General features: G+C 40.6%; 1 protein-coding gene across 2 annotated transcripts in view; it reads left to right on the forward strand.

The window, feature by feature from the left end:
• Nucleotides 1-24,065, forward strand: part of HADHB (hydroxyacyl-CoA dehydrogenase trifunctional multienzyme complex subunit beta) — a 37,649-nt gene that overhangs the window by 7,204 nt on the left and 6,380 nt on the right. For both annotated transcript variants that reach the window (XM_036090258.2, XM_036090260.2), the window contains exons 2-10: nucleotides 382-456; nucleotides 563-607; nucleotides 7,328-7,427; nucleotides 10,077-10,121; nucleotides 15,733-15,832; nucleotides 20,041-20,128; nucleotides 21,624-21,811; nucleotides 22,142-22,322; nucleotides 22,996-23,117. In XM_036090258.2, the coding sequence (XP_035946151.1) occupies nucleotides 390-456; nucleotides 563-607; nucleotides 7,328-7,427; nucleotides 10,077-10,121; nucleotides 15,733-15,832; nucleotides 20,041-20,128; nucleotides 21,624-21,811; nucleotides 22,142-22,322; nucleotides 22,996-23,117 (936 nt within the window). In that variant the 5' untranslated portion in view covers nucleotides 382-389. The remainder of the gene's footprint in view (nucleotides 1-381; nucleotides 457-562; nucleotides 608-7,327; nucleotides 7,428-10,076; nucleotides 10,122-15,732; nucleotides 15,833-20,040; nucleotides 20,129-21,623; nucleotides 21,812-22,141; nucleotides 22,323-22,995; nucleotides 23,118-24,065) is intronic.

The raw sequence follows: 24,065 nt of genomic DNA on the forward strand, positions 1-24,065 counted from the left end.
GCTTCATGGTCATGTCCAGCAACCTCTCTACTCCTTTGGCCCTGGAGAAGGACATAAACTCTGGAGCTAGACTGCCTGGCTTCAGATCCCAATTCTGCCTCTTATTAGCTGTGGCTCTTTGGGCAAGTCACTCAATCCCTGTAGGCTTCAGTTTTCTCATCTCTTACAAAGAGTGTAATGATAATGCTTAAAATTGTCATTTGCACGCTATGAAAGACATGTCAGTGTAGCTATGAGAATATTATTAGAGGAAGGATAGTTGGTAATACATTAAATTTTATAGTACTTTATAGTTACCATGGATAAGATTATCAGAGATCATAGACTATTAAGCCACAAATTGTTCAAATAACCCAGGATATATTTTTGTTCTCTTTTCAGATTTCAGAATGACTTCCATCTTGACTTACACATTTAAAAATCTTCCCAATACATCAAAATGGGCCCTCCGATTTTGTAAGTTTAATTTCTTCTTTTTTTAAGATGAGATTTAGATTTATAAGCATCTTACACAGGCATTGAATTGTACTGCTTTTTGTAAACAATTTATTTTATCTTCTAGCTGTAAGACCTCTGAGCTGTTCCTCCCAGCTACGAGCTGCCCCAGGTACAGTAATTTATAAAATAAACATTTCTGGTTTAAGTGTTAGATTCTAGATCTGTGAATTCTGAATAAAAACCAAGACTAATTTGCAAAGTCTTCCTTTTCTATGAGCAACAGGAACATCACTATTGCCTTCAAATTAAAACAATATAGGGCTAACCAGTCATGATGTTGCATGGTGTAGGGTTGACAGGAGGCTGCTGCTGGAGTCATGGCAGGTCCATGAACCCTGCTGGTCAGTTTACTCGGCTGTCAGGCCAGGACATGATGACCGTACAGACATTCTTGAGGCAAAGTCAGATTTTTAATTTGCAATTACTGGTAAGCTTCTCTGTTGATGAACATATACAAGAGGACCCATTCCTGAAACGTGGGTGACTGGGGAACTAGTAAATAAAAGAATGTTGTTGGGAACGCCTGGGTGGCTCAGTCAGTTAAGCGTCTGCCTTCGGCTCAGGTCATGATCTTGGGGTTCTGGGATTGAGCCCCATGTCGGGCTCTCTGCTCAGCGAGGAGTCTGCTTCTCCCTCTCCCTGTGCCGTACCCCCTGCTCATGCTCGCTTGCTCTCTCTCTCACTCTCAAATAAATGAATAAAATCTTTAGAAAAAATAAAAGAATGTTATTTAGTCAATATGAAATGAAAAAGTAGGGAAATGCGTTGATTTTATATGGTCATACCGACCCTTGGTAAACCCAGTGTAGATATGTATCTTCACTGGCCAGAGCTTAAAACACTCTGACATGTTCATACCATTATTCTCTTTGCTCGGGTCCTCAAGTGACCTATGATTTATGATTTTGGTTTTATTACGGTATTTCTACTTGGACAATAGTTTGATAGAAAAGCACTTTATCAGAATTCAGAAGACCTCTACTCTGTTCCCAGTTCTGTCTCTTTCTGGGCACTGTGGCCTTGAATTGGTCACTTAACTTCCCTGTGCTTTAATTTCTTTGTCTAAAAAAGAATAATAATTCTAGGCGTCTTAGCCTCAAGTTATGAAGATATCTCAAAGTACTTTGAAAACTAAGCCCAATATGAGTGTAAGATAATATTTTTATATTTTACGTATAGTATATTGTCAGAGGTCTATTGCCTAATCCCACCTAGCTTAGTTTCATGTTGTCATGTAACAATTATATTTCTTCTGGCCTCTAAATTCTAGCTAGAAAATGGATTTGTCTTAGCTTCATGAAGAATAATTCCTTTTTGTCTCATTTACCTTTTCTCTAATTCAAATGTTTGCCTGCATGCTTTTGCTTTGCAGTCACACAAATGGACCCGATTCTTGACAACTGGGAGGTCAAACTGAATACCAACAGAGGGAAAGCATTTATCTGGCCACTTAGAGCATTTTCCTTTATACCATTCTTTAACTTTTTCTGTTTCTGTCTCCTCAACTATATTGCAAGCCCTTGTGAGACTGGAGCCTTTTTATATCCCTGGTGTCTAACAGTGATTTGTGTTGGTCCTGCTGAAGATCGTGTACAAGAAAGCACATGATAAGACAAAGGAATGTGACCAACTGATTGGTGGGGAGGGAGCAGGCTTATGCTGAACAGGTTTTAGGTTGCAGTAATTTTATAACGTATTTCTCTTGAAGCTCATGTGAATGTCCGTGCTTGACAGAACTCTTAGGATAAAGGATTTAGAATAGAGGGATACAGAATTTATTGATGTTTCAGTCTTTAGATGGACTTAAGTGTCTGATGGAAATTTTGACTGATTCAGTGGTTATATCTCTATTTGTTACGTATCTATGTCTACACACACACACACACACACACACACACACAGGGATAATACATGACACATATTTTATCTGCTTTGACCCTAATTGTATGTGTAAAATACAGAATGTATATCAGCCATAGAATCCTAGGTTTTGGAGTTGGGAGGAGGTCATCTAGTCCAGCAAGTAATAAAGTTTTGGCAGGGCAGGGACTAGAACCCAGATATTTTAACTCCCAACTCAGATTCTTATAATACATTGTTATTGTGTGCCCATATGCTGTGGAATACATAAAAAGGAGCCTTTGAGAAAATTCTGATGTGGGTAGGAGCCAGTGTGCACAAGAAACAGAATGAGAGTCCTTTGGGTGACTGTTCAGTACATAATGAATAACGAATATTATTTTTAAATGTGGCTTGTAGCATTAGTTTAATTACTTTATAATATGCTAAATTGTTTAGAATAGCCAATTGTTGCCCCAGAGGTTGCCACAGAAGTTCAGAGGCAGGAACTACAGGTAACCGTAGTTATCAGAGAAGGCTTTACTAGGAGGTGGAACGTGAACTAGGCCTTGCAGGATGAGTAAGAATTAGATGGACAGAAGAGGCCACTCAGATGGGAGGGTACGTGAAAAAGGCAGCGACGTTGAAATGAGCAAATGAGCAGTGTGAGGGGCTGGGAGCTTGCTCATCTTATTACACGTTGAGAAGGGGGAAATTCTTTGGGATGGTTAAGGTGGAGCCTAGTAAGCAGGGAATTCATTAGAAGAGTCAGGAATTTGAATTTTATCTGTAAGTGTATAAAAGGGAAATGAGGTCAGTGGAATGACATGATGGCATGTCATCTGACTTCCCCTTACTGCTTTATTCCCTCCAAGGTCAGTCACGAGTAATCTGCAGAATCTTTTAATTCAGTGGCCTCTTTGCAGTCCTCATTCTCCGTGAGGATTGAAGCATTTGACCACCTTGTGCTCCTTGATACCCTCCTGCTTTTGCTGTCATGCACTGTTCTCTCCTCAGGTTTACCTCCTGTCCTACATCTTCTCTCTGCCCCCTGACTTAAAGCCAAGTGTCTTGAATTGTGAGCAGTGAACGCGCTCACGTGAAGGATAAGAGGGCCAGAGTGTACTGTAGCTGGGGAGGCGTTAGGAACCAAGCAGCCCTAGGGACTGGCTGCTCTGTCTTTCTCGTGGGCTGATAGTCTGTTGCTTTCCTGGCTTTGCGACTTCTCTCTTTATATCCTCCACTCTTCCTGCTGGCTTCTTTGCACACTCAAGCTTTTTGCTGCCCCATAACTGGCTTACAAGTAACCTCAGTTTATCAGTACCCTGGTTTTTCCTCATGGCATCCTTTCAGCTTCAACTAATTAGCGTTTTTCTTTATGCTTCTTTGTGTAGATTCCTAAGAGAGAGAATCTCACTGGCATAGCGTATCACTTACAGGTAGATGACATGAGTCACTGGTTGGCCATTCTATGGATTGACTTTTGTGGTCCAGTACGTATTTGGAATCTAATTAGCCTTGCTGTGGGCTTAGGGACACGGTGTCTGTGGCTGCCCCTTTGGCAGGGACTCTGAGCAGGGCAGCTGCCTTTAGTGGGGGTAATGGGTGAGCAGGCACTATAAAATCTGTCTCTGTTTTTCTTCTTCATTCTAAACTGCAAATATCTCCTGGCTCTCCTGTCTGTACCTCACTTCTCTTCAGAGCTTTACCTGTCGAAGGGACATATCTACCTGGGTGTATCTCTGTCACTTCAAAGTTAGCATGTTTGTAAGTGAAGTCCTCTTTCTTCCCAAACTAGTTCTTACTCTGTGTAGAATGGTTAGGTTTTCTTAAGCTCTAAAGCTTCCTTTATAGTCCTGTTTTTCTTTCTTTCCGTATCTGATTGGTCACCAGGATACCTCGTCTTCCTTTATAAAATCCCTTGCATTGGTCCGTTCCTTTCCATTCACACATCGATGCTACCTTTATCCTGGCTTTTAGCACCACGTGCTTGGGTTTGCCACGGCCTCCTTGCTTATCCCCCTGTGCCTTTATGTCCTTCACCAGAACATCTCCATTACAGCTGCCAGGGAAATCTTTGTACCCCATTTTATCATGACTCCTACCTTTGACTATTACTTTCTTCAAGTCGATTGGGGATATTTATCATCAATAATTCTTTATGATATTAGTAGGCGTGGTAAGGTCAGAAAAGTATACATAAGTATATGCGTGTACATGCATTAAAAGAAAAAAAGTTTGAAAGTATATACACCAAATTAACAGTATCTAACCCAAAGGAAATAATATGGCAGGGGAGGACATCAAGAGAGAACTTTAGTTTTTATTCTCCATATTTTAGTATTTTTTTTGCCACAAGCATATATTCATGTTTTTTTTAATTAAAAAATTAGAGAAAGGTTGCTCTCTTTTTATTGAAGTATAATTAACACACAGTGTTATTAGTTTCAGGTGTACAATGTAATGATTCAACAGTTCTGTACATTACTGAGTGCTCATCAAGATAAGTGTACGCTTAATTAACACTTCACCTGTTTCACCCTGCCCCACATCTCCTCTGGCAACCACTAGTTTGTTCTCTTTATTTAAGAGTCTGGGTTTTCTTGTCTTTTTTTCGTTGTTCATTTGTTTTGTTTCTTAAATTCCACATATGAGTGAAATCACATGGTATTTGTCTTTCTCTGACTTATTTCACTTAGCATTATACCCTCTAGGTTCATCCATGTTGCAGATGCCAAGATCTCATTTTTTTTATACTCCATTGTGTGTGTGTGTGTGTGCATGCGTGTGTGTATGTGTGTGTATACACATCTTCTCCATTCATCTATGGGTGGGCACTTGGGTTGCTTCCATATCTTGGCTATTGTAAGTACTGCTACAATAAACATAGGGGTGCATGTTATCTATTTGAATTAGTGTTTTCATATTCTTTGGGTAAATACCCAGTTGTGGAATTACTAGATTGTTATGGTATTTTCTTTTTTTTTAAGATTTTATTTATTTATTTGACAGAGAGAGCGATAGCGAGAGCAGGAACACAAGCAGGGGGAGTGGGAGAGGGAGAAGCAGGCCTCCTGGCGAGCAGGGAGTCCGATGTGGGACTCGATCCCAGGACCCTGGGATCATGACCTGAGCCGAAGGCAGACACTTAACGACTGAGCCACCCAGGCACCCCAGTTATGGTATTTTCTGTTTTTAATTTTTTGAGGAACCTCCATACTGTCTTCCACAGTGGCTGCACCAATTTGCATTTCCCCCAACAGTGCATAAAGGCTCCTTTTTCTCCACATCCTTGTCAATACTTATTATTTCTTATCTTTTTGATTTTAGCCATTCTTACAGGTATAAGGTGAAATCACATTGTAGTTTTGATTTGCATTTGCCTGTTGATTAGTGGTGTTAAGCATATCTTCATGTGTCTATTGGCCATTTGTATGTCTTCTTTGGAAAAATGTCTGTTCAGGTTCTCTGCCCATTTTTAATCAGATTATTTGGGGTTTTTTTGGTGTTGAGTTGTATAAGTTCTTTATATATTTTGCATTCTTTTTTTTTTTTTTTGAGAGAGAGTGCAAATAGAGGGAAGGCGCAAAGGGAGAGGGAGAGAGAGAATCTGAAGCAGACTCCACGCTGAACAGGAGGAGCCCGACGTTGGGCTCAATCTCACGACCCCAAGATCATGACCTGAGCTAAAGCCAAGCCTCTGCCTTGTCGTTTTGTTGATGGTTTCCTTTGCTGTGTAAAAGCTTTTTATTTTGATGTACCCCATTAGTTTATTTTTGCTTTTGTTTCCCTTGCCTCGGGAGGCATATCTAGAAAGATACTGGTATAGCTAATGTTAGGGAAATGACTGCCTGTGCTATCTTCTAGGAGCTTTATGGTTTCAGGTCTCACATTTAGATCTTACAACCCATTTTGAGTTTATTTTTGTGTATGCTGGAAGAAAGTGGTCCAGTTTCATTCTTTTACATGTAACTGTCCAGTTTTCCCAGCACCATTTGTTGAAGAGACTGTTTTTCCCCATTGTATATTCTTGCCTCTGTTGTCATAGATGAATTGACCATATAAGCATGGGTTTATTTCTGAGCTCTCTATTCGGTTCCATTGATCTGAGTCTATTTTTGTGCCAGTCCTATACTGGCACAAAGGTTGCTCTTTTCGTGTTAGAAAGTAGACAAATTGAGCCAAACAGAATCAGGAAGCATTCTAGGTTTTTGCAGAATAGCTAGAGTCACCAACCAGATGGCCTTTGTTTCTACATAAAAAGGCAAGAATACTAAGCTTTGTGAAGAGCAAATACCAGCTATTGGGATATCTTCTTCTTTTTTTGAGATTTTAATTTATTTTTTAAAGATTTTATCTCAGAGAGAGCGTGTGCTTGAGAGAGAGAGAAAGCGCACGTGCACAAGCAGGGGGAGGAGCAGAGGGAGAGGGAGAAGCAGGCTCCCCGCTGAGCAGGGAGCAGGATGTGGGGCTCCTGGGATCATGACCTGAGCCGAAGGCAGACGCTTAATTGACTGAGCCACCCAGGTGCCCCAGATTTTTATTTTTTTAAGTATTCTCTACACCCAACCTGGGGCTCAAAGTTACAACCCAGAGATCAAGATTTGCATGCTCTGCTGACTGAGCCAGCCAGGTAGGTGCCCTTTGACTTCTAATACTAAGGACAGACGTGTATCATATTGTTTGTTTTCAATGTGATAGATTGTCAAACATTTGATAAAAAGAAACCGTTTTCTTGATAGCATGAACACCCTCATCATTAGGTATAATCTCTGTATTTACCTTAAATATTGTTTGGAAACTTGTAAATGCTAGTCCATTTCTTAGCATTTTTGTTTGTTTGTTTTTTAATTGAAGTGGTTTGGTAAATGGCAAATGCTTCTTGGCATTGAATGAGGTAATTCTGCTTAGAATGTCTGTCTTTAAAAATGTAAAAAGTCATCTGACTTCATATATTTGAATTAACAGTTCTTTGAACTTTATCTTAAAGCCGCCCAGACCAAATCAAAGAAAACCTTAGCGAAACCCAACATAAGGAATATCGTGGTGGTGGATGGTGTTCGCATTCCGTTTTTACAGTCAGGCACTTCGTAAGTATGAAATGATTGGCTCTTGTTTTTTTCCTTTTTTCCCCAGCTTTATTCAGGTATGATTGGCAAATAAAAATTGTATATATTTAGGTTGTACAACATGATTTTTTAGTTTTTATAACCGTGATGATTTAATATACATATACATTGTGAAATAATTACTACAATTGGATTAATTAACACATCTATCACCCCACGTACTTTATTTACTTCTTCTTTTAAGACACTTTCAAAAGTGGTCTTTGTAGGGGCGTTTGGGTGGCTCAGGTGGTTAAGTGTCTGCCTTCGGCTCAGTTCATGATCTCAGGGTCCTGGGATCGAGCCCCACATTGGGCTCCCTGCTCGGCAGAGAGTCTGCTTCTCCCTCTCTCTGACCCTCCTCCCCGCTTGGGCGTGCGTGCATGCTTGCGCGCGCGCGCTCTCTCTCTCTCTCTCTCTCTCTCTCTCTCTCTCTGTGTCTCAAAAAAAAGAAAGGTGGTCTTTGTAAATGTAACCCAGTAGGTAATACTATTGTTAGTGGACTAATGTATGGATAGCATTTTTATGAAATTAATGTAGAATAAGTCAAGCCGGTGGTAAAATAATATGGCAAAATTTGTTTTTCATCCTTTCTCATGAACAGGCATAGTGTAGTTTCAGATTGAACCAGCCCTATTTTGAAAACCTAGTGTGCGTCTAGATACCTTGGTTCCAGCAGAGATATGCTTTCCTTGTCTGGAGATACGTACATTGTTTCTGTGCTTCTTCAGAAGTTTGAATCCTGAGTCTGTGGGCCCCTAGGTATTTACCAGGGCCTTTAATTCATTGCTTTGGCTTCCTGGAAATGATCAGAATTGTGGTTGATAGGCTGGTCCAAATCCCAGCATGGCACAACCCCAAGTAAATGGAACCAGATGATCCTAGATGCATACAAAAATTTCCCAGAACCAAACTGCTGTTCTCTTTAGACTTTTCTTCTCCTTTTCTGTCCCCAAGTGAGGCCCAGTCTGTCCAAAAGCTGATAATGGACTTTGGTAACTAGGTTCAAACTAAATGAAACAATAGTTCTATTCCGTTCAGGTTGTTTTGATGTTTGTATTTTGAACAAGCAGTCACTAACTTAAAAATGCACTGGGGAATGTTAGGCATCTGCTAAAAATAGTGAGGCCTGTCATTATGTACTAATATAGAAAGCTCTTGAAGATGTGTTAAGTGTAAAGAGCATGGTGCAGAGCAGTGTGTAATGCCCTTGTGGAAGAGACATGCACACACATGTACACACACACACACACACACACACATACAAACAGTAAATGTTCTTTTTTAAACTTCTGGTGTAGAATCTAGAGAGCATTTTCTTATAGAAGTAATGCTGTAAGTGGTGGTTACAGAGTGTTACATCATAACCCAAAGAATATTTGTATGAGTCCAATCTGATAAAAATAAATGATTGAATAGATATGAGAGAGAGAACGGACACATCGTCTTTGCCAAAGAATTTCAGCTAATAAATGTAGAAGAAACGAGGAAAATAAATAAATCACCATTAGAACACCACGGTAGTAATTGCTGCAAGCAAGATCTACGAATGAATGCTAAAATGAGTGGTTGAGAAATGTTGAGAAACAAGATATTTGCGTAGCCTCAAAACTCTCTCCCCCCAAATATTTATTAATTACTGTGTTGCTTTTAACATATGTCCACAAATCCTTTGTTATTCCTTCCACTAAGAAGTGGAGCTTAATTCTCCTCCCCTTGAGTGAGGGCAGGACTAGTGACTACTTAAGTTGAGTACAGAAAGGGAAAGATAGTGGAGAAAACTGGCAGACAGCTTTAACCAAGTGATCAATGTAACATCACTAGTAATAAGTCATGTTGCTATCATGTACATTCTGATATGAAGCAATGAGAAGGGCACTTTACCTCTGTGGTATTCTTCCCCCAAACCCATGACCCTAGTCTTCAAGTGTCAAGGTCACAAAAGACAAGAAAAGGCTAAGAAACTGTCACAGATTGGAGGAAACAGAGGCATGGCCACTAAATGCATGGATTTGGTCTTGGAACAGACCAGTAAGAGGGAATTTGTAGAAAAACTGGTGAGACCCAGATAAAGTTAGCAGCTTAGCGAATAGAATTGTGCCAGTGCTGATTTCTTAGTGTTGACTGGTGCATCATAGTGCCATAAGATATTAGCATTAGGGGAAGCCAGGCAGAGGGTATTCAGGAGGTCTGGTTCTATCTTTCCAATTCTGTCGTAAATCTCAAATTACTTCAGAAAGTTTCTTAAAAGTCCTAATACATCCTGCATGTCCCTTTGGGCATTACAAAATAAATAATATATTTTAAAAATTAAAGAGAACTTAAAAGGTGGAGTTTAGTTTTAAAGAGTATGTAACATATGTCGTGCTGAACAGTGAGATACTGGGCCACATCTTTCTTAGATTCTTAGCCAGCTCAGTAGGAGTTAAGGCTTGCCAGATTGTTAAGGATGACAAATAGTAGTCACACTGTTGATTCATTTGAAATGATGGACTGCCTTTGATAGCAAAATGAAGTGCATTTTGCAGCAGCATGTGTTAGATGTTATCTCTACGGATTTCAAATAGAATGAAAACAGTTTTTATTAAACTTCTAGGCTTTTAGTTCAAGTTGTTTATTTTCTTTCCTCAGGTATAAGGACCTGATGCCACATGATTTGGCTAGAGCAGCACTTTCGTAAGTAAATGAGGTTTTATTTTACTTCTTAGTTCATTAAAAGCACTTTCTCTACTTTTTACGTGTGAAACAACGTGTTTAATAGAATTTCCATATCTAGGATATATTAACTTTTGTGTGGTGAGAAATACTTACTGGCCTTTTCAAGATTTATTTATGCGTCCTTTCGGCCATATGTGCAGTACAAATTCAAGCAGCTGGTAGGTGTCAGAAATGTTTATTTTGCGGGCTTGACAGTCTCTTGGCATGACAGTGTTCTTTAAGGAATGCTGTACTAGGGGCACCTGGGTGGCTCAGTCGTTAAGCGTCTGCCTTCGGCTCAGTTCATGGTCCCAGGGTCCTGGGATCAAGCCCCGCATCAGGCTCCCTGTTCGGTGGGAAGCCTGCTTCTCCCTCTCCCGCTCCCCCTGCTTGTGTTCCCTCTCTCGCTGTGTGTGTGTCTCTCTCTGTCAAATACATAAATAAAATGTTTAAAAAAAAAAAATTCTGTACCTAGCTAGCCAATATGACTGATCAGAGTAAATACAATATATATATCTGATGATTCTTTTAGACAGTTAATATTTATCTAGAAAGAAGCCTTGAATGAGACCTGAAGATTCATGTGTAAAGCAAGTAAGAATATAAAATTAGATGTGGTTACGTGAGATTGAGATGGATGAGTAATTTGAGGAGAGTCATATAATATGTGGCTGTTTCTGCGGTGGGAATAGCACGTAAAGCATTATCTCATTTTTTATTGATGCCTTGCCTGTCTCTTCAGCCAGCCACAGGTCTTTTTTAGTTTGAAAAAAACCTTTCAGTTGACCTTTCTGCTCATCTGGTTCTTTTTCTTCTCTTCCTGCCAGACTTTAAGAATGAATGAAAGCAGCAATTGCTTCTCTTTTCTTACTAACCGTCTCCTTAATCTCATAATAATTACTTCCATTCCTACATTTCTTCGGTAACCGTACTTTGGAAACTTCTCTTCAAAACGGCTTTGTGGTCACTAAATGCACAAATCTTTTACCTGGCATGGGTCTCTTTGTATTCTCTAGCATTGACCTGTCAGCTGTACTTGACCCTGTCTTCCTTTGATTTCTTCATATTATGCCTTTATGATTTTCCTTCCCTTTTCTGAATGACTCTTCTCTACTTTTTAAAAAATTGAATCTCTTCCTCTTTCTCAAAAGTATTTGGCAAATTTTAATTCTTACAGCATTGCATTTCTTTGTACGCATGCTTTTCCTTAAAAAAAAAAATCTCATCTACTTAATATTTAATTTTTTATGTGGAGGACTCCCAAATCTCTGCATTTGACCTCTTAGACACTTCAAGTATAGCATATCAAAAATAAAAATTATCAGGGCTCCTGGCTGGAACATGCAACTTTTGATCTCAGGGTTGTGAGTTCAAGCCCCATATTGGGTGTGGAGCTTATTCAAAAAAATAAGTAAAAATTATCTTTTCCCTAAAGCCAGCTTGTTTTCCTATTTCTGATATTGGCGCCATTTCTGATTATGATCCCAGACTGGTGCTTTGCAAGTTTTCCCACAACTTTTTGTTTTAAAAACTTGTCAAATGTACAATAAAATTGAAAGAATAATACAGTGAAAACCTAAATACCTCCTACTGAGATTTAATCGTTAACCATTTTGCCGTATTTGTTGTATCTGTGTGGTTTGAAGCATTTGACAGTAAGTTGCAGACATCTTGAAACTTCAGCCTGAAATATCTCAGTGGTTTATTTCCTAAGAATAAGGATCTTCTTGGGGCGCCTGGGGGCTCAGTCATTAAGTGTCTGCCTTCGGCTCAGGTCATGGTCCCAGGGTCCTGGGATCGAGCCCCGCATCGGGCTTCCTGTTCGGTGGGAAGCCTTCTTCTCCCTCTCCCACTCCCCCTGCTTGTGTTCCCTCTCTTGCTGTGTCTCTGTCAAATAAATAAATAAATCTCAAAAAAAAAAAAAAGAATAAGGATCTTCTCTGCTATCTGGGATGTCATTACTGTGGCTAAGACAATAATGATGATTCCATTACTTCTGATGTTCAGTTCATAGTCAAATCCCCCATAATTGTTCCAAGAATGTCTTGTCTTTCAGTAGTTTTTTTCCCTCCATCAGGACCCAGTCGAGGTTCACATTACAAATGGATACGACTCTTTAGTCTCTTTGATTTTGAATGTTTTCTTTCTCCCCCCACCCCCACTCTTCCCCACCCCACCTGACAATGACTTTTTGAAAACTCTAGGCCACCTGTCCCATAGAATGTCCCGTATTCTGGATATTTCTTCTTGGTGATATTTAACTTCCCTTTTGAATTTCCTGTAAACTGGAAATTAGTTCTAGAGGCTTGATTAGATTCAGGTTAAACATATTTTGGTAAGAATGCTTTATGGGTAAAGCACATGGTATTCTGTCATGTCAGGAGGCACATGATATATGATGCTAAATCTAACCACTCAGTCATGGTGGTCAGACTGCCAGGTCTTTTGGTTATAAAGGTACATTTTTTTCTTTTGCAATTAATAAATAATCTGTAAAGTGATACGGTAGCACCATGTTCCCCAACAGTCTTTCTCCAAGTGGTTTTAGCATTCATTGATGTTTTTGCCTGGGTCAGTTATTACATTAGAAGTTACAACTTTGTGATTTTTTTAATTCTGTTAACTCCTCCTAACTGTTAACTCCGTTAACTCCTCCTATATTTGTTGGCTAGTATTTTTTTTTAAGATTTTATTTATTTATTTGAGAGAGAGAGTGAGCGAGCAGGGGGAGGGACAGAGGGAAAGGGGGAAGCAGACTCCCCGCTGAGCAGGGAACCTGACATGGGTCTCAATCCCAGGACCCTGAGATCATGACCTGAGCCAAAGGCAGATGCTCAACCAACTGAGCCAACCAGGTACCCCTGGCTGGTATTTTTCTATAAAGAGCAGCCTTTTCTTTTCTTTTCTTTTCTTTCTTAGTGATGAAGACGTGAATTTTTGTGTTTTTTTTTTGTTTGTTTTTTAAGATTTCATTTTTTTTTTTTTTTTTTTAAGATTTTTTATTTATTTGCGAGAGAGACAATGAGAGACAGAGAGCATGAGAGGGAGGAGGGTCAGAGGGAGAAGCAGACCCCCTGCTGAGCAGGGAGTCTGATGTGGGACTCGATCCCGGGACTCCAGGATCATGACCTGAGCCGAAGGCAGTCGCTTAACCAACTGAGCCACCCAGGCGCCCTAAGATTTCATTTTTAAGTAATCTCTACAAGCATGGGTCTCAAACTCACAACCCCGAGATCAAGAGTTGCATGCTCCACCAACAGAGCCAATCAAGTGCCCCATTTTACTTATTGTATTATAGCTAAGCTTAGTCATTATTGTTTTTGAAGCTCACACATTTTATCTGTGGGAGCTACTTCAAGTTGTTTCTTTTTTTTAAGTGAGCTCTGCACCCAGTGTGGGGTTCAAACTCAGGACCCTGATATCAAGAGTCACATTATCTACCAACTGAGCCAACCAGGCACCCCCAAGTTGTTATGTCCCTTTTGTTTTTTAGTATAATATTTTCTGAGGTATAATTTGCATATAATAAAATGCACAGATTTAAGTGTGTAGTTTGATGAGTTTTGACAAATGTGTATGTTCCTGTTTTTGATATCTATCCCATTAGTCTTTGAGTCTTGTCTTATTTTTGGGACAAAAAAAACAGTGAGGTTCACTTTGTACATGCCTTGCCTTAGGTCTGGCCTCAGTCATTTTTTTAAAAAAATGTTTCCTGGGGTGCCTGGCTGGCTCAGTTGGTAGAAGATGTGACTCCTGATCTTGAGGTTGTTAGTTCGAGACCCATGTTGGGTGGAGAGATTACTTAAAAATAAAATCTAAATAAATAAATAGGTGATTCCTTTAATGGGAAATAGCATTTAGAAACCAAGTCTAAACTGAAAATAGCATTTCTCTATTAAATACTAAAGTAATACAAATGCGTGAAGCAGTTTTACAAAATAGAATAGCATTAGATGTTTTAACTGTTGCACAAGTTAGAACTTGTGCTATCATAAAAACAGAATGCTGTGTATACATTCCAGATTACCACAAATATTTCTGGGTTTCTAACTAAAATGAATATTCAAATTGGTGTTTTAAATGATCTCCCTTTCCTTTAGTGATTGCTTTAAACTCCTGGACTGGAGGAAAATTATGGTCAACTATCAGTGGGCCTTTTTATCAGGCTTTTTTTTCTCATTATTAACCTTTGTTGTCTTTTTCTGGTGTCTCCCTGCCTAGTGCCAACGCTCTTTCACTGCCTTGACTTCTGACAGATGATACCTTCTACTCAAGGAGGTTCATGTATGTTGCCCGCGTTGGATTCAGCTGCCTCCCCTTCCATAATTCCCCTATATGTTCCCCAGCTGACCAATATTGACCCATAGGTAGGAACATCTCTATGCCCCTATTCAGGAGGAAGAAGTTTCAGAAGATGAGACCTCGCACCTTCAACAACCTTAAAGATTTAAGAGTCAAAATTGTTCAGGGGGGAAATGATGAGGGAGCAGAAGGCTTGCTGAAGACAAAGCATAAGCTGACACCCTGCAAACCCCCCTACCCCCCCAGTCCTGGGTGGGACGTGTGACCTTCTTCCAGGAATCTCCCAGCTAGCTTAATGTCAATGCCTAGCTAGAGGGGAAACAACTTTTGACAATGGCAAGGCCTCTGATATCTTGTAGGTCCTCTTTAGCAGATGAAAGTTCTTTTGAAACCTCCCTTTTTCCTTACCTCCCCCAACTCCCACGTAAATAATCAGCCATCCTGCTGGGGCAGCCGCTGCCCACGGGCACTGTCCCCGTGCTTTAATAAAACCATTTTGCACCAAAAAAAAAAAAAACCCAACCCACCAAGTCTGAGTTCAAGATGTGCTCATTCTATTCTTACTGGAGACTGGAGTGTTATTGCTTCTAGTTTCTATTGGTGGGCAGAGCTAGACAAGTGTGTACACCACACACACACTCACACGCACGCATAAATCATGTGTTTATATTGATATTCCAAATTTAAATTTAATATACCTGGTATTTTACTTCAACTCTTTGATTTTATCTCTCTCTTTTCTCTTTGGATTGAAACTTAGGTTCCTACTAACATTACTATGTTTATGTATCTTTTTCCAAATTATTTTTGATTCTTCCTGTTTAACTTCTCATTACCAGTTGAACATCAAATGTCGACTTTTTATTTATTTATTTTTAAAAAGATTTTATTTATTTATTTTGAGAACAAGAGTGCACATGTGCGTGAGCAAGGGTAGGGGCAGAAGCAGAGGGAGAGAAAGAATCCCAAGCAGACTCGACTCCACGGTGATCACAGAGCCCGATGCTCGATTTCACGACCCTGAGATCAGGACCTGAGCCAGAATGAAGAGTGGACTGCAACTGACTGAGCCACCGTGGTGCCCCTAAATGTTGACTTTTTAAATCACTTATTATTCATTTCTTCTTTGATAAGGTGCCACATGCTTGTTGGATTAAGGAAAAGATACAGTCTCTGCTCTTTTAAATTCAAAGTTAACCTTTTAAAAGAAGTACAGTGTTTTATCTGGTGACCTATGGCACTGTCTCGGTGTGTGAAATGTGTTTGTGCTTTGGACTTCTGCTCTCAGGGGTTTGCTGCATCGGACCAATGTCCCAAAGGATGTTGTTGATTATATCATCTTTGGCACGGTTATACAGGAAGTGAAGACTAGCAATGTGGCTAGAGAGGTGAGTAAAACAAACTTTATGTTGTTCAAAGAGATTGGTAAGAGAATCAACTTGCATTTCAATTAACAGAATTGCTTTATAAAATTAGTAAAATTCATTAAAGCTATATATTATATATTTTAAATATTTTATTTATTTATTTATTTATTGGGGGGGAGGGAGAGGGGCAGAGGGAGAGGAAGAAGCAGACTCTTTGCTGAGCAGGGAGCCTGACGTGGGGCTCGATCCCAGGATCCTGAGATCATGATCTGAGCCGAAGGCAGACCCTTAACTGACTGAGCCACCCAGGCGCCCCTCATTAAAGCTATATTTGACTTCAAATGTGATTTTACAATTTGAATAACGAATGTTATTTAATATTTAAAGTTACAAATCAAATGGCATACACTATACTAGTATATATTTATACTATAAATCAAGGCGATTATTTGAGCTGCTTTGGGATATATGTTCATTTGTTCTATCTCTTAGGATAATAGAGATTATGGCAAAGTATGGCTAATGTGACTTTCAGTAATGTTATCGTGGCTACTAATTAACTTAAAATTTCAACATTGTGCAAAGAACTTCTTTCGTAACATGGTTTTTGTTGGAGGTAGCCTTGCTTATTCATTTATTCCCATTGACTAGATGACACATCGAGTGGTGTTTTTTTTAAACGATTTCACAGGAGTTTACTTTCGCCCTAGTTGGCATAGCTCCCGGTACTGTTTATTGGTGGCAACCAAGATAATAATAGACCTTGAAATTTCCGTGACGTATCATACAGGCATTTCATAGTGAACAGTCCAAACACATCTTCTGGGCTTTGTTTCAACTTGAAAGTGATTATTTGGATAAAGTTGACTCCAACGCACATTTCAGTGTGCTAAGCATTTTCTTTATTGCTAGTTTTGTGCCTGCCATATTACCGTGTTCAATATAGTTGTAGGGGCAACGATTTCCATCACTGTCAGGAGGAGGGAAAATGAGCAGGACTGAAAGTAGTGGTTCTGCCCCACATTTTTATCTGCCAGTAAATGTTAACATTTCTGAAGGCCTGGCATTCCTTAAGCCCACAGAATCAACTGTATAATGTTAGGGAGGCGGGAAAGAATTAAGAACAGAAAGGGTTTTTTTCTCCCCGTCCTAATTTTTTTGGTTTTTCTTGGGCTTTCACTGTGTCGAATATGACAATTTTATGACTGCACCAAGCTATTCACAATACATTTTCAACTTTTATATTTTGAAAGAAAAAAAAGGCTTTTATAAGAGCACTTAAAAAGTAAATACTGAGGGGTGCCTGGGTGGCTCAGTCTGTTAAGCATCTGCCTTTGGCTCAGGTCATGATCCCAGGGTCCAGGAATCGAGCCCCACATTGGGTTCCCTGCTCTGCGGGGAGCCTGCTTTTCCCTCTCCTGCTCCCCCTGCTTGTGCTCGCTCTCTCTCTGAAACAAGTAAATAAATAAATAAATAAATCTTAAAAAAAAAAAAAAACCGAGTGTTTCAATTTTCTCAGTATTTCTATTCTATCCTAATACTTAAAGCCATAATGTTTTTCCCTAAATTTTGTCTGAAAATGTTATATCTGTGTGCACATCTCAGCTATTAATTGACCAGTGGTAGCTTCCCTCTCCCTGCCCTGTACTAATACCAATTGCATTGCAGTCTGGATGATCTTTGTAGTGGCTGCGGGGAAAGGCGATGTTATGAAGAGGTCTCTCTATAGTTGTATTGTAACCTAAAAGCTAATGTGACTACCAGATAGAGAAATTTTTTTTTTTTAAGATTTTATTTATTTATTTGACAGAGAGAGACACAGCGAGAGAGGGAACACAAGCAGGGGGAGTGGGAGAGGGAGAAGCAGACTTCCCGCCGAGCAGGGAGCCCGATGTGGGACTCGATCCCAGGACCCTGGGATCGTGACCCGAGCCAAAGGCCGGTGCTTAATGACTGAGCAACCCAGGCGCCCCTGCTAGAGAACTTTTTAAGGACCTGTTGTCTGTATTAATAATGTTCAAGGAAATCCTAAAGGTTCTGATGCCGAGTTCCCATGAACCTGACTTTACTGAAAGACCTCTGTTTATTTCCCTGCTCTCCTACTTAACGAAGAGGCATCTTCCTCCTTTTTCCTTAGTGTACTATCCAGAGCCTAGGCGTACCTTGAGAGCTGTTCAAGCTTTAAATAGAAGCAGGTGGACAAGGTTCACCAGAAACCACTTCTATTTAAGGCTCTTTCAGTCCTTAGAGCCAGCTGGGGCCAAGGGTGTAACACATGCTGGAAAGGACCTTGTGAGGATTAGGCCATAACGACCTCAGCGCCCTTTCCACTTGCCCCACTGGTGCATTCTCCTCCTCTGCCCCCTGGAGATTTGCTGCTTTGTTCCTTTTGAATTTGGTCTCCATTGAGAGGCTGACCTGCCATTGCCAGAGTGTAGTTTCCGGCAAAGTAGGTGGAGCACTTAGTATCGAGCCTACCTAGAAAGACCAGAATAAGGTTATGTTGCGTATACACTACTATGACACACTTGTCTTTCTACAGATGATGGTATAGAGGGCGTGTAAGTATAATAGTAAAAAACAGTGAGGAAACACGGAGCCTAGGGCGCCTGGGTGCCTCAGTTGGTTAAGCGTCTGACTTCGGCCCAGGTCAGGATCTCAGGGTCCTGGGTTTGAGCCTATATCAGACCCCCTGCTCTTCGGGAAGCCTGCTTCTCCCTCTCCCTCTGCCCCTTCCCCTGCGTGTACTCTCTCCGTCTCTCTCTCAAATAAATAAATAAAAATCTTTCTTTAAAAAAAAGAAATACAGAGCCTCCTTAATCTAGACTTTAGAAACATGTTTATTTTATCAAATTACAGGAGATCTTGTATTCTGAGGATAGTTAAATAATTTCAGAAAAGGGTCACTAAAAAAGAATTCCTCTAATGGGAACCCGAATCTCATGGTAAATAGTGGTTGGTGGTGGTGGTTGGTGGGGGGAACAGTGAGAGCATTATTTTTAAAGTGTAACTTTAATATTATAAAAATATTTTATTATCGTATCTATGCATTAATTCTTTACGTATGCAAAAATGGAATCAGACATTGATTTTTTTTTTTAGCAGCATAATTTCCCTAATTAATGGTACAATGAAGGGGTGTCTGGGTGGCTCAGTCGGTTAAGCAGCTGCCTTCGGCTCAGGTCATGATCCTGGGGTCCTGGGATCGAGCCCTGCATCCGGCTCCCTGCTCAGTGGGAAGCCTGCTTTTCCCTCTCCATCTGCCTGCCACCCTGCCTACTTGTGCTCTCTCTCTCTCTCTCAAATAAATAAATATCTTAAAAAAAAAAAATAGTACAATGAAGTAATCGATGTCTTCATTTTATGTATGACTCTTACTGTGCCATTATGCTGGAGGCCATTTTGCAAGGTTAATGGAGCTCCTCAGTTCTTGTCAAGACCCATCAAATCACTCTCTTCTGAAGCACCTGTTAGGTCATTATCCTGGACAGTTTTCTCTTTTTCCAGTTGTTCACCTGATCTCACCCTTACTTGTCAGAGGCTCGCTTGGGGCCTAGGCACTTTTGCACAGTTTCTTCATCAACTTGAACTCCTGTGTATTGGCAAGTTTGCCAGTTTGCCTTTGTGTTGGCTCTGCCGTGTGCGGAGTAAAGTATGAGGCGATCGTGAAGAGAGACCAGCCGGCAGTGAGAGGAATGAGCAGAGAGCAGGGAGGGACCTGCATGGGAATTCTGCTTATGAGTGGCCAGTTCTTTAGAAATCACTCTCTGGTTTGATGACCTGTGCTTTGCCACTAAGCCTTTCGACTGTAGGAACAGAGATCATGAGGATCCTACTCCACGATATGTTTCATCATTCCTCCATCAACTGTATTTAACTGATTTACTTTATTTGAAAACTTAAATTAAAATCAAATTATGTATTGATATCCTTTAAGGCTTGGAGCAAAGCTTGGCTAAGAAATTAGGTGACAAAGAAGGGTGTTGTAGCCTGTTTACCACACTAGACGCTGGCTATCAAGAATTTTGCAGAGTGTTCTGTCAGTTAATGGCTAGATGAAAAACAAGTAAGCCGTTTCTGTGATGGGCTTAATTTTATTCTAAATATTACTCTAGGATATTAACTTCATACGGTTTCCTGATTCACCACAGAGAAGTGGTGCTCAAAGCATCATTTCCAGGTAGTACTTCCTTCACAAGTGACCGTTTCGTTTCATGTACTTCCTGAAGGCTGCCCTCGGAGCTGGCTTCTCTGACAGGACTCCTGCTCACACTGTCACCATGGCCTGCATCTCTGCCAACCAAGCCATGACCACAGGTATGTTTACTTGACAACAGAAGGTACATGTTAATTCTCGATTGTTTTTTAAGATTGATTGATTTATTTTAGAGAGAGAGAGAGCACGTGGTGGGTAGGGGCAGAGTGAGAGGGAGGGTGAGTCTCAAGCAGACTGCACGCTGAGCACAGAGCCTGACGCCGGGCCTGATCCCAAGAGCCGGAGATCGTGACCTGAGCCGAAACCCAAGAATCGGACACCTAAGTGACTGCGCCACCCAGGTGTCCCATAAAAAGGTACTCTTAAGAGAAGTAAATGATTGGCAAAGATCTCTAAATTTGTGTCTCTTTTAAAAAATAAGGTCACATTTAACATTTTTGACAGTAGTTCTCAACCTTTTTGTTTCTCTCCGTACCTGAGGGACACAACCATTCATATAGTTTCTCCATCAGTAATGTGGCTGGCCACGGCGGGGATTATCAGCTAGAAAAGTTTGTCTCTAGGAGGGTGCTTCTGAATTTGAGGCATGAATAATTTATAACCTCCTAGGTTTTAAAGTTAGGTGATTCTAATGTGATACTGCCCTGCGAAGATTGTGGCCCTAGTGATAAATCACTGCTGTAATACAGCTCTTTCTTCTACTTTCTCCCCACACCTGTGGCATTTTTATAATTAGTTACAAATGTCCCTAACAGACCTTAGCAAAATTGTGGGACATTTTGTAGCATTGGTCCTTATTGTGAAAATTCAGGAAACCTGAAAGAGGTCATGATCATGTGCTCTCTTAATAACATGAAGGCCAGCTTGGGCAGCCTACCTCATGAGAGGCAGAGAATGATGCCAAAAGCAGTGATTGGGGGCATCCACTATTCTATGAAGCATGTGACGACTTCTAGATAGAGCAACAGAGTACTTGCCAATGGCTGTAAAGATGAAGGGGGGCTGCCTTCCATCTTCAAAAGGCAGACTTTCTCAAGCTTATAGCAGAAATTCCCATTGTAGGGGAAATGTTTTTTTCTGAAAACTGAAGCTGGGAGTTTATAAAATCTTCAGAATGTTCTAGTGTAGAATATGATTTGTTTTGAGAGTTGGTCCAATGGATATTTCCAGAAGCTCGTGTCCATATGACCTGAATGAAACTTGTGTTTCTCTAGTGCATTGAATATAGTTTTACTCATTCAAAAAAATTATCTTAATCCCTTTGAAAAGATGAGAAGCAGAGCTCAGGTCCTGATCTTCGGGTTGTGGGATCGAGCCCCACGACAGGCTCTGTGCTTGGCGGGGAGTCTGCTGGAGATTCTCTCTCTCTCCCGCCCCTTCTTCGCCCCCTGCTTGTGCTTGCTCTCTCTCTCTCTCTCTCTCTCTCTAAAATGAATAAAATCTTTTAAAAAAAAGAGAAAAGACGAAAAGCTTAATTACAGATGTTATATAATGCTGATAACTGTGATACAGTTTTTTAATGAAGAAGCTTAAATTACCAGTGGCCTGTTAATTTCTGCAGCAGATGTTCATGTCCGTGTCACCTGTGTCCTGTAGGTATTGGCTTGATCGCTTCTGGGCAGTGTGATGTGGTCGTGGCGGGTGGTGTAGAGTTAATGTCTGACGTCCCTATTCGTCATTCACGGAAAATGAGGAAAATGATGCTTGAGCTCAATAAGGCCAAGACTCTGGGTCAGCGACTTTCTTTAATCTCGAAATTCAGATTGAATTTCCTATCACCTGAGGTAAGATTGTGAACTCTTATATTAAAGACCTGTGTTCTTCCAGAGTATCCCACTGCAAAGATTTAGAATTAGTTAAGACAGCATGGGGTCAGTTACGCTCTAGCAGTTGTAGATTCTGTTAATTACAAGGAAGGGGTAGTTTTCTGCTCAAGATGAAAAAAAAAAAAAAAGATTGTGGTTAGAAAATTTGAAATTGTGAGCCCTCCTTGAAGATGCCCTGCTCACAGAAAGCTTCTCCCATCTTGGTGTTGATTAACTTTCCCAGATAACCCAAGGTGTGGTATAACACCTGTTGACAGCATACCTAATCCTACATGGCTCCTTTCCCAGCTCCCTGCAGTGGCTGAGTTCTCCACCAGCGAGACCATGGGCCACTCTGCAGACCGGCTGGCCGCTGCCTTCGCTGTTTCTCGACTGGACCAGGATGAGTATGCGCTGCGTTCGCATAGCCTGGCCAAGAAGGCACAGGATGAAGGCCTCCTTTCTGATGTTGTACCCTTCAAAGTACCAGGTAAAATGGTTTGCTCAACATTGTAAAGGAGAATGCTTCGTGCCACTTGTTAGGGAGTTCTGAGTTGCTTCTAAAACTCCAAAAGCCCCAAATGACTTTTCAATAAGTATGTTGGTTGTTTCCAGAATAGTCACTCTTAAACGTGGACTCAAGTTTCAATTTATGTTATAACAGTAGGTCAGCATTTCAAAAAGAGAAGTTTTTCTGAGTCTGCTTTTAGGTCTCCCTCCTGTATTTTAGTTCTTATGTATATGCCTGTTTTAAAAACTCTTCATTCATATGATTTCTGTATAAAATAGCCAAATGTGAATGAATATCTTAAGGAAGTAGGGTGTCCTTTTTTTAGACCATTTAGGTTATTTCCCAGATGTCTTAAGAGTAGAGTGTAGGGGCGCCTGGCTGGCTCAGTCGGTAGAGCATGCGACTCTTAATCTCGGGGCTGTAGCTTCGAGCCCCTTGTTGGGCGTAGCGATTACTTAAAAAGAATAAAATCTAAAAGAAAAAAAAAAGTATAGTTTTAAATTTGATAATATCTTGATGACTATAACAGACTTTCTTTTTAGTAAATAGGTGTGGCTTACATTTCACTTGTCACAGTTTTTAGAACATACTCCTCTAGCGAAGATACATAAAACTCATAGTTCCTTAGAGTTAAAAACTCATGTTTTTATAGGAAAAGATACAGTTACCAAAGATAATGGCATTCGTCCTTCCTCTCTGGAGCAGATGGCCAAGCTAAGACCTGCATTCATCAAGCCCTATGGCACAGTGACAGCTGCAAATTCTTCTTTCCTGGTAACCGTGTGTGCTCTGTGTGTTTACTCGTGCCTTTCACAGTTCTGGACTCTCAATAGAAAAACCTAAAGTTGATCTGTTTGCATGTGTCATGAATAGAGGCATAAAAATACAGTTATTCATTATAAAAAATATTAAAATGGAATCATTAAAAAAAACTAGAATCCTAGTTTTTAGGCCCTTGCAGTCACCTGATCCAGCCACCATTCAGGCATTAAACCAGCCAGAAGACTCTGGTTAGCCAGGCGGTAGGGTTAGAAGGCAGCGAGAAGGTGCAGTGGTGGCTGTGAGCAGGCTGACAGAGCAGACACACACACGGGAGGGGCCCGAGGGGCTCCTCAGAGGAGGTGGCATTTGAGCAGCAAATCTTGAAGGGAGGGTACAAGCCAATTCCGGAATTCATTAAATGCATTCTAGGCAAAGGGAATGGCAAGGAGGTGTGAGAGCAAGGGTTTCTTTTGGGAAAAGCTTGGCTAGAACATAGGATATGAATTTGAGGAGTTGTATAAGACCTGTGAAGTAGGCAGAGAGAGGGACGAGATACCTCTTCTAGCTCTGATTGTTAGAAAGTGATGCTTTCGGGGCGCCTAGGTGGCTCAGTTGGTTAAGCACCCGACTCTTGGTTTCAGCTCAGGTCCTGATCTCGGTCATGGGATCGAGTCCTGCGTCAGGCTCTGCTCATGACAGAGTCTGCTTGAGATTCTCTCTCTTCCTCTCCCTCTACCCCCTCTCCCCTGTGCTCACACACATGTGTGTGCTCACTCTCTCAACTAAATCTTTAAAAAAAAAAAAAGAAAGAAAGAAAATGATGCTTTCTACTGGCTCCCAAGTTATTTTCCTGTAAGCAGTTTCTATAAGCATTTTCCTATAAACATATGGAATACATATATCTACCCTCATTCTTTGTCGTTGTCGTTGTTTTGCTTACCAGCATATAGCTTCATATCC

The sequence above is a fragment of the Halichoerus grypus genome, chromosome 10 (assembly GCF_964656455.1).
Source record: "Halichoerus grypus chromosome 10, mHalGry1.hap1.1, whole genome shotgun sequence".
Lineage (NCBI taxonomy): Eukaryota > Metazoa > Chordata > Mammalia > Carnivora > Phocidae > Halichoerus > Halichoerus grypus.